This window comes from Crassostrea angulata, chromosome 2, assembly GCF_025612915.1.
Source record: "Crassostrea angulata isolate pt1a10 chromosome 2, ASM2561291v2, whole genome shotgun sequence".
NCBI lineage: Eukaryota > Metazoa > Mollusca > Bivalvia > Ostreida > Ostreidae > Magallana > Magallana angulata.
In genome coordinates, this window is record NC_069112.1 from 20781392 (window position 1) to 20792583 (window position 11192).

General features: G+C 31.4%; 1 protein-coding gene across 1 annotated transcript; it reads right to left on the reverse strand.

Moving 5' to 3' along the window:
• Positions 1-1711: 1711 nt before the first annotated feature.
• On the reverse strand, positions 1712-11192 carry LOC128174006 (versican core protein-like). The gene is made up of 6 exons (XM_052839654.1): positions 10878-11192; positions 8247-8346; positions 7399-7575; positions 4703-4770; positions 4515-4620; positions 1712-2558 (listed from the first exon to the last, which is right to left on the reverse strand). Exons 1-6 carry the CDS (start codon positions 11190-11192, stop codon positions 2314-2316), a joined length of 1011 nt encoding a protein of 336 aa, XP_052695614.1. The 3' UTR covers positions 1712-2313.

Sequence of the window (11192 nt, forward strand, 5' to 3'; positions counted from 1 at the left end):
TTATAAAAAGACTTAAGCATAGCCACATACAGACTAGAAATGTTTACAAAGTTTATGCGACTAATTTACCCTAATGTAGAGTTACCATTTTTTTTTCTTCAAATTGCATTGTCACACAAAACGAGAAATAAGGATATTAAGGTAGCAAAAAAAAAAGCAACGAGACTGAGTAAAATGTTAAGAAGACAAAAGAATATAACAGAGAAAGAGACCCGAGAATCGTCTAAACCAATCTTAATATAATATTAAACTTTTTTTTCAGACAGAAGGGCCAGGATATAATGTGGTTGGTTTTTTTTATTCGATTCTGCATTTAATTTGATGGTGTGTTTTTGTATTATATTTTTAAAGTATGTCAGATACATTAGATTCACGAGGGTCAATCAAAAATACGAACTCAAGACAATTGGGCTATCATACATTTTTCATAAAATACATAATTAACAGATTTAATCATGCAAAAACTCTTAGTTTCTTGATATACGAAGTATCATCCCATTTAATGAAAAGGTATGTTTGTTACGCGATTTTTTAATCAACATGTTTTGTCACCACCGTGCATGGTAACGTTGAAAACATGACGCCAAAAAGACGCTTGCACAGTTAATAATAATATCTAATATCTTTATCAACCTTAGTCTATTGTGCTCTTCAGCATACAATTGATCACATTTGTTCGAAATCATAAGTTTGTTTCTCGAAGTTTTCTTATTTTTTACCGCATGTCTCTTCGTTTACAAGAGGAAAATCCTAAAATATCAGATGGCGTTGTTTATTCTTATGACAAAATATTTCCAGATATTCTACTCTCTTTTGTTGTGTTTCTTGTTCAAAATACAGTTACCATAACCCCCACAAAAAAGATTAGAGTTAAACATAACTGTTCAAATATTTTTTTACTGATTTTTTCACCATTGAGCATCTCAACAGTTTTTATCGGCTTTTCGCGAGTTAAATCTATACTGTTAACGTTTATACTTTTCGTTGCGCCATGACTTTCGTCCATCTCAAAGTTTTTAGTCAATTTTAAGGACGACTATATGTCTGTAGATATTTAAGAGGGGGGGGGGTTATATATTATAACGTATAAGGTATAAAAAAAAATTGCTTTAACTGAATCATTAATAAAAAAAAACATCTTGATAAACCACTTAGTGTAAGTCATTTATTAAGGTGGCCAACTGTAATTCGTATCTTTTGTTAGTAATACTGAACATTTTGCAATTGAAAGTAATGAAAAAGAAAAAAAAAACATTCCGAAATATTTAATAATGTGAACATACTTGATGAAATATATGATTTCATTTAATCATAAACTTATTGTTACAAAGTAAGACAATATCAATTTTAACGATAATCTATTAAAAAAAGGAGTCTAAGTTTGGCTTTTTTTCCTTAAAAAGATCAATAACCCTATTTTATCAATATAGTTCTCTTTTACAAGGCAAATCTATCACTGCAAGTCCCATCTATAATGCAAACCTTTGCACTTGGATTGGCTTCATCAATTCATATATATCATTTACAGTAAAAGATAGAGCTTATTTTCACAAGAACTCTTCTGAATCGATTTAAAAAGCCATTTCATTGATTTTTTGCGAGAGTATTTCCGGCATTTTAAATAAGTTTTACTATTTTGAAGCAATGGTCTCGTGAGGTTTTTTTCCTTTGTAAAATACATATGTCACATGAGAGACAATTTAATGGTGCTTTGAATATTTCATTATTTCTGTTCTTTGTCTTCGAAATTCAATAATTCAATACAAATGAGAAAACATACAATACGATAACCAACACATTATATATAAACAAAAGCAGATGTTTAATGGACATTTGAATCTGAGAATTCAACAAAAAAGCAAGGTTTTCTTTAGATTAAAAATAATATAGTTGACACTTAAACATACACTAGTTTTGTTTCCCCTGAAACGACAGAAATGAATTGTGTGTTGCATATTTTCATTTTCATTTTATATACAAATAATATCAATCACTTTCAGGTTACAAAAAACCCAGTTATTTGATGTTCAAAACTTGAGTGAAACAATGCGACAAACTTACAACAATGATGATTTCTATTTAAAAAAAAAAGTAATGTTTGTACGAAAAAGTTAGAGGGAAATCATCTACGCTTAGTTTCGATCAAAATCAATCGCATATTGAATATCGGGATGATTATTGTTCTTACAACTCAGCAAATGTATATCTCACAATTCTATTAACTTTGTAGCCAACAGTTCCTCGCTAAAGTGATGAATGCTTAAAGACAGAACCACATTTACAATATTCCTGTATGTCATCTACATATCTACATCAGTTTAGGCTTTTTTCACATATAAAAGGAGTGTTGTGATCACATTCCCTATCATTCCACCTCCCATTTGAAGCAAACATCTCGATGCAGTCTTGATTGCCCTTCAAGTTGTTTGGAGACCCAATTGACCAGTTTAAGAAAGTGATTAAATTTCCACTTTTACTCCAGATAAATTGCGACTCCGTGTTCTTGTCACTGCCACCAATCCACACTGTACAGTCATATATATTGTATGAACAATGATCTATAAAACAGGTAAACACGTCTTGTTACTCAGAGTTTGTTGTTAATCAACATTTTTTTTGTTTTATCAGTCTCCAAGCACTGATTATTTGAGTTTGCTGATATCGCTCAAAACTTTAAATTTGATGTTATTTGTTGCAACCACTATTGAAATAAAACCATTACTGAAATAAATTATTTGAATAGTGGTTTGGATGTATGTCATTATAAGAATCAATTAGCAACCACAATTTGAAATATAATCAATATTGAAATATCATTTTTTAAATAGTATTTAGGAATGAACTTCATTATAAGTAACAGATTGTAACCATTGTTGACATACAATCGATATTGTTCCATAATGTTGGCGATATATATCTAGGTCTGTCCGTCTGTATGACTATCTGTCCGTCAATTATTCCGTCTGTGTGTAACACTTTCGTTTCCGAATGACAGGTATCGGAAACCTGGCAATATACATCGTAATTTAGGAGAACGTCATCTTGTTATAAGACATACTTCTTATACTAAGAACTTCCCATGCCACCTATCATCCACAAACGAAAGTGTTACACACAGACGGAATAATAGACATCACAATGACATACATCCCAACTCCTATTGAAAAATTTCATTTTAAAATAATTCATTTCACCAATGGTTTCAATCTAAAAGTGGTTGCAACAAAAGAACATCTTTTTTGTGTGATTTTATCATTTCTCTATCCATTTCGTTTAAATGGTATTCAAAGCTTACAATTTAAATACATCATTTTAAATTGTTTGATAAAACTAATATAAAATCAAGACATATTAACATACGTGTTACAGAATCAGGTTACAATATTAGAATGCACTACATGTATTTATTTTTGAATATATTTAAAAAATTGTTTAAAACATGTTCTGAAATATCCATGCACTCATTAGTAATTATTTTTTTAAATCATTTACGTTCATTAACATTATATTGCCTTGAATAACCCAGTGTGATGTCGTTCTTGTATAAATACAACTTTAGTGCCTTGGATATATCTTGAATGCATAAAATAATAACCCGTTTAAAATTAGAATTAAAACTAGAGCATAGTTCGTTGCAAAGCAACAAGTGGGTCTTCCGTTAATGTCGAGAGTAAAGCTAGATGTTCCTGTGAGAGGCAATGTTCTTAAACCAATAACAAGGGTAACTTAAACAAAAAAATAAAAAGAATCGATTAATTCTTGTTACGACTTTACAAAATCTGAATGATTCTGAGTACGAATTAACAGACACCTTTACGATTTCAAGAACGTCTTTACAAAAATGTTCGAACGTGTCAAAGTAAGACTTAACAAAAATCGAATTATTTTTGCTACGAGTTAATTTCTTTTTGAACTAAATGCTATTGTTTAAACCTAGAACGCGTAATATAAATTTCTGGAAAAATCAATTTTTTATCCCCAATATCTCTGCAATGCATCGTCCGATTTTAAAACAGATTTCAGATTTAATTTACCCACGGAAATTTTTTTAATACTGTTGTATTGTCTTATTTTGTTGAAAAAAACCCGGAAATTTCCACAAATTAAACCTACTTTCGATTTTGAGCAAAATTGATGAATGAAATTTTAACCCCCCCCCCCCCCCTCCCAGTAAACCATAGAATTGATACATCTATCATCGGTAAAAATTGTAAAGCGATATCTTTAAAGTTTATGAAGATTTCTTCCGGACAAATCACTTTTTTTTAAAATTAAAAATGGCCGTCAAATATGAACGGAAGTTCCTGAATGCTTAAACTTTAACATCGTTGAGGCACAAAAACTTTACAAAAGCTCTGAAATTTCATTGAAATTGGATGAAACCTTTTTGAAATATAAAGTCAAGATGGAATAAGAAAAAAATAAAAAATAAAATAATAAGAATAAGAAATCAAAGAAAAACAACGGAAGACCCTAAAAAAAACCTGTCTTTGACTTTTTAAAAGAAGGCTTACCCATTCTAGAGAGAAAATGTTGATAAACAAGTTTTTCATGGATCCAAGTGTTTTCCTCAGACGATTCGATCTCTACCAGATATGCATCTCTTGATTCACAGTGTTCCTAAAAATACGAAGTTTGCAGTACAAATTCAATGTGCTTCTATATGATATACTATTTGATATGATCAACTTAATTCGTGTACCTTTGCACCGTCCCAATTCTTCTTCTCAGTGAATATGCGATATATATGATTCTCATATTGAACCCAACCTAACAAATGAAAATTACATCTGGTTTTAGTACATTAGTGTATAATATCCGTCTTCATCAGTGAATAAAACGTAAAAATGCACGGAAAAATGTACCAAAAAATGTATTGTGTTCTAAAAGGTTCTGAATAGATGGACTTGTCACCTCAATTGATAATCCTTCGTACCGTACAATTTGTTTTTAAAAAAAAAAGAACAGACACGTCAATACCTATTTATAACTTTTTATCCTCCTGTTGTTTAAATTGTTTTGCATTAGTTTAAGGTATCCGATGTACAATTGAGCCAGAGAGCTCGGGATTTTCCGGGATGAGCTCGGTAGATTACGGAGCTTGAAATAAATTTTCAAAAAGTCGCACTATTTTTGATCTGACATAATAAACGATAAATAATAAACAATTGATGCATAAAGTCAAGCAATATTTATTTTTCTTAAATTTAAAACGAGTTATTTTAACTTTTCCCCCTAACGTTGATTGTGACGTTGTAGCAGCTTTACGTCATTTGCCGTTGTATGACGTTATTTTTTTCCCGCGGCGCTCTTGCAATAACGTGAAGAAAAAAATCTTAATTTATAGAGTAAAAGTTGCAGTGCACAAGTCACGTATTTCGTCGAAAAAAATTGAGTAGGTCGTTTTAATCATTGATTTCGTAGATATTAATTGTGACTGTGCATGACTTGAATTGTTGATTGTCTGTTAATAGTATGCCCCTATTCAATCTGTTCAATTTTTTGTATACCTAATTTCATTAAACATACAGAGTGTTGCGGACCTAACATTTGTATATAGGCGTATTTGCTACTAACTATTTTTAATAAGTACTATGCATACGGATTGTGTGGTTAAAATGCTTGTACACGTTTATTGTAATTATTGTGTTAAAACATCTCCTTGTTATTTTCCGTAAATCAAGTTAACAAGAGTCAAATAATGAAATTTATATTCATTGATTTATTTTTTCATCGGGATTCCAAACAATTTTCTTCTCTCGCATTTTATATCACATGTATGTGCATGAACGGTACATTTTTTACTCTTTTTCAAAATCGCTGGATTTTATATCATTCAAATAATACTATTAGATACTGATTCCGACTGCTTTAAAGTCAATTCGTTTCATTTTGCTGTTTACATAAAAGAGGCGCGTCACCATCCAATGAAATCAAATACTCGAAATTTAATTGACAGGTTCAGCCAGATAGCCGATGTCCGATGCATGTTATGTGTGGTATTTGTACACAATCTTATCGTGTAAAAATGCATGCTTATTACAACATCACAGCGTCATTTATGGTTGATTCATATTTTGTTATAACTGTGTTAAGCATGTTGATGTATTGTACATTCCACAATTGTACCGATACGGAAACATCGTAGTCAGACTTTATCGACAGTCTCCATTTTGAAACTGACTTAATTTTTTTGTTAAAAAGGATACAATTTTGAGTAAAAGATAATACAATATATATTGTTTTCTACGAGTTTGGAATGAATTGGTTTGGAATGAGTTCTAATAAAACATTTCACACGGTTCTTGCACGCTTTGTTCTTAACGCTTTACACACCTGATGTGACCCGCAATTCACGACTTCGTTGTATTAGTAACAATATTTTTTGTGCAAACATTTTGCTGAATGAAAAAAACCTGAACAGTTTAGATTTTTAATTCTAAAATTACAAGTTCTAAATGGTAAAGGTATAGAAAACAGGAAAATTACCAGGTAACGGGAATATGCGTTGGATTATGAATGCGGCGGCTGACGTGGGGGGGGGGGTAAAAATCGCGTGAGTTGTCATGATCATTGTAAAAAAAAAATCGCAAAAATAAAAAAAGATATTGATAAAGGTAATCAATTTATTTAAAAACTTTATTTTTATTAAAATATGTTGGCAATTTTTACTTCATAAATATTATTAATGATTACACATGTTTTCGTCAAAGAAAAGTAGTATTTTACCATGCGTGATTTGCAGAGCTAGAGTTACTTCCCCATAGTGATTTGGCGGGAAAAACATCTATTTTTAGAAACTACATATCCTTACCTATCAAACGAGTACATTGAATATATACCTTACCAGGCATCATTTTTTGGTCAATTGTACATCGGATACCATAAATTATTTGATTGTTCTCGCTCAATACATGCCCTCGTCACTGTTAGAATACCTTGAAATAAGTTGCAGTGTAGCAACTCGGAGCGGATTCGCACCCATGCCAATGTTACAAAATGTTGTTTGTAAAAAGAACAGATTGTCGAACACTATCGTGTTTTATAAGAAAACCGCTATTACATATACGTACCCTCTTCACATACATTGATTCTGGCGTGTTACCTGGTTTATTCCAAAACGGGATATCGCATTTTCATTGTCAGTTTTATTGACCGTGGGGACCATTTCACGTGACAAAATATTTATTTATTTATTTATATTTTTAACCTCATCATTTGCACAAAATATGTGTAATTAAAAATTCACAGCAGTTTTCTTCTGTGGTCATTGTTGTTACTATGAACATATAATTCACAACCTGTGATATCATTGAAAAAATAATTACATAGTTTCATTTCAAACTTGTTTGCAAATATTGGTATGTTCTTCAAAGTTAAAGTATCATTAATTCATACCTTCTTCACAAGCAATGTCATATTTCCACTCCCCGTTTGACTGACATATCAATCGTCCTGAACCAAACTGGAAGTATCCCGCAGAACATGAGGCGTGTATCCTTCTGCGTATACCAATGGCGTCTTCACGGTGTGGTGTATTAAGATCAATTCCTGTTCGATTGGGTATTCCACAATCTTTCGAATAAATACATATTTTAAAAGTATTCACATCAGTGTTTTTATTAAGATTAATCAATTTTGATTAATACTTAGGGTAAAAAAAAGTCTAATTCTAAAACCAAAAGGCAAATGACTGAACAAATACTAACAGATTAAGGATAGGAACATTAAATGCCTATTTAATATTATAGGAACAGTTTCTAACTGTTTTTGTGCATGCTATAGAAAAACAAAACATGAATTTTTGACAACACTGCCTTAAGTTGATAAAAACATCGATCCAATAAGTTCGCTTTGATATTCATATAAAAAATTGACAATGTGCTTTACTTTCATAAAATTACTCAAGTACGTCACTTTTGGAGATTTTAATTTGTTTCATTTGCAAATATTTACATTCCACATATTTTTTGCTTGTAAAGTGTGCTGAAAGCTACCACGGTTATTACACTGTAATGCACACAGGGTACTCAGAGGTTAAAATGACGAGTTTTATTATGACGTTACAAACGTTGAACGCTGTTAAGTGCAACGTCACATGCAGCGATGCTTGCTTACGAATTTTTCATAACGCGTTAACGCGCGTTTTGAAAATTTGTATGCACACACCGCTGGAGTTATGAGACTGTATACTTCAAAAAATCATGATTCAATGCTATAATAGACTAACGGATTAATTGGTTAACCTGACAAAACACATTCGTAGGATGTGCCCTTGGAATACTTCTTGTGTTTACATGTCTGGTTGATTTGACAGTTTGAGTATGCACAAGCTCCAGCCAGATCCTATCAAAATAAAACATACATGAACATGACACAGAGCTAATTGTAAATGTAACGTTCAAAATTATTCAACACATGATTTGTGTTGTATCAAAGTGTGCAATATGTATGTATACAGTAAAACTTGTTGAATCTGGATGTTGTCCAATCTGGCGAAATTATTCAGTCCCTTGACATTTTTCTATCATTTATATTTTTAAAATGTTGTGCAATCCGGATCTTGTCTATACTGTAAACTTGCCGCGAAGAAAAAAAAACTGACTGCTGATAATTAGTAAGAGTTATATTCCATAATCCGGTCACTATCACTTTTATAATTATTGGGATAATTACTACTAAATTATCAATCAATTTTCCTGTCGTTGCTATCAATAAATTTAAACAATTAACTGTTAATTTTAGTTATACAGTTAAGTCTTGTTATGAATAAATACGCATTTTATTCAACAAAAAATTAAGATTTTATTTCACCCCATTTTTTTCAGGCCGTGATTCTGGATACCGCGGGTAGGATGGCCTATAACGTTTGCATTGCGCGTTGTGTGGCTACACTGACAAAGTTACATTTTATTCTGTCAAAATGCCGTATTCGTTATTAAATTCTCGTGTACATAAATATTTATAAATTGTTCCCTGCATCAAAACAGTTCTCGCCATTACGCAATCAGCCACCTGTTGACTTGTCGCATGGTCAATGTTTGTTTTAAGAATTTCCGGTGAAGCATGCATTTGTCTCATGTTGGACTTCTCAGGTTAATCTGGTGTATCAAACACTTTATCAAATTTTAATATTATTTTATTGAAAAAGTTTTACCATTGCACGTTTTCCGTTATGCAATTATTGTTTTCAAAATAAAATATGAAAATGAAAACTGGCACTTTCATCACGATCGACGAGGTCTTATATACTTCAAAAGAATTGAAAATTTTGCAAGAATAGACGATTAAGACCCACTGCATCAAATACTAAAATAAATTTGCACCAATGTCCTCCTAACCAGATGTTGGAAACATCCGGCCACATTCTTAAGCACCATTCTTCTCCGCCGGATTAAACAAGTTTTACTGTATTCGTTCAAATAATTGTTTGATTGTTCTTATCAAACCATGGCAAAATTATAAATTTATTTTGAAATAAATGTTTTTTTAAAAACATGTTCCGTATGAAACTGCGATTTTTAGCTTTTAGAGTGTTCTTCGACAAGACTCATTCACGTTTTAGTTACTGCCAGGTCCTTCATGTGCAATACTACGTCCCTTTAGTCTTAATCTTCATATTACTTGATAATTATTCAACCCTCAATTTCGTCAGCCGACGAATTTACAACATAAGGCCGTGTCAAATGTTCCAATTTTTCGTCATGTTACTCTAAGGGCTCTTTGTCAAAATAATTATGATTGTTCTTATTCATTGATAAAATTAACCACTAAAAGGGACAAACTTATTTCGAGGTAAAGTATTTTGATTTATTGGTATCTTTGACGAACATCTACACCCCATTCTACAAAATTTTGAATGACCAGTATATTTTTTTTTATAATAAATTTGATAGCAATTTTGCAAAATTGTATATATTCTGCATTTGTTTTTTTTTATTCTTATCGTTTTTTTACTACATACATAAATTTACGTAAATTGTGGCGCTACTTTTGACTTCTTTGAGACTTGTTTTGTTACATTTTTTTCTTGTTACTGTGTTTTAATACAACAGCGGGATGAAATAAAATGAACATTTATTGCACAAAATATATTCAGGTTTTTTTCTTACACTTAAAAGATACTTTTTTTCTTATTTTTGTTGTTTAAAAAAAAGAAAAAAAAACCTAATAAGGTTCCTTTAAGACTCTCTCTTTAAATCTAATAAATTTTACACCAGTAAGCCTATTTTTGACCATATAAGAAGATAATAATTAGCCCAATTCTTTCGATTCAATGCATTAATAAAAACCATCTACATTTCTCTAATGACATTTGCTTTCTTTTTTACAACAAATTTAGTCATCTTGTCATCTCTAAAAGATTGTTAGAGTTTTCTTTTACATTCGAAAACAATTCGAGCCCTGTAGACGCCGTTTCAATCCTGGTTGTTAATTTAGTGGAAAATGCACTCGGCTCTTATCGCTGCGACCCGATCCACATGGAGACGTGGGTTTTCAACGGGTACTCCGGCTTCCTTTCATATCAATGGCTCTCTCGCGCTAACACCCGTGCCGCCGAGATATATTTATATAAGATTTAAAACTTGTTTGTTTATCGATTTAAGATAAATAAATTTCAGTTTTCTCTTAACTCCATTAATGAAATGTGACTGAAGTAAATGATGTAAAAAAAAAAAGTAAAAAAAAACAATTTCATACATACACTATCATATAAAAATTTGGTGAGTACTTTAAAACATATTAAACAATCATACAGTATATATTTATATAATACAACTAGGATTTTAAAAACAATGACGTAATTGAGTTTTTACGAAACATAAAAAAGGTGACAAAACTGCAGAAGAACGACAAAACGTTATTGATATATTTACCTTAGGCCAGTGCTCCTTTTCACTGTAAACCCATCCAGCAATGTCCACGTAATTTATTTCAGCTGTCATCTTATTTTCGTAATTGATTTCACAGAAGTTAGCCCCTTTGATATAGTTGACAGATTTACACCGTGGTGTTACGAGACATTCTTTCACACAGTCCAGGAAACTGACTTCTACGAAGGATTGGATTAGTTTCCTGTCTAGTCTTTGACCACGCTGAAGTTTAGAAAAGCCAGGCTGAAGACTACCATTACAAGACAAAAGGAAAGTGTATAAAATCCACGGACATTTTAAGACTGGGGACAGCAGCAT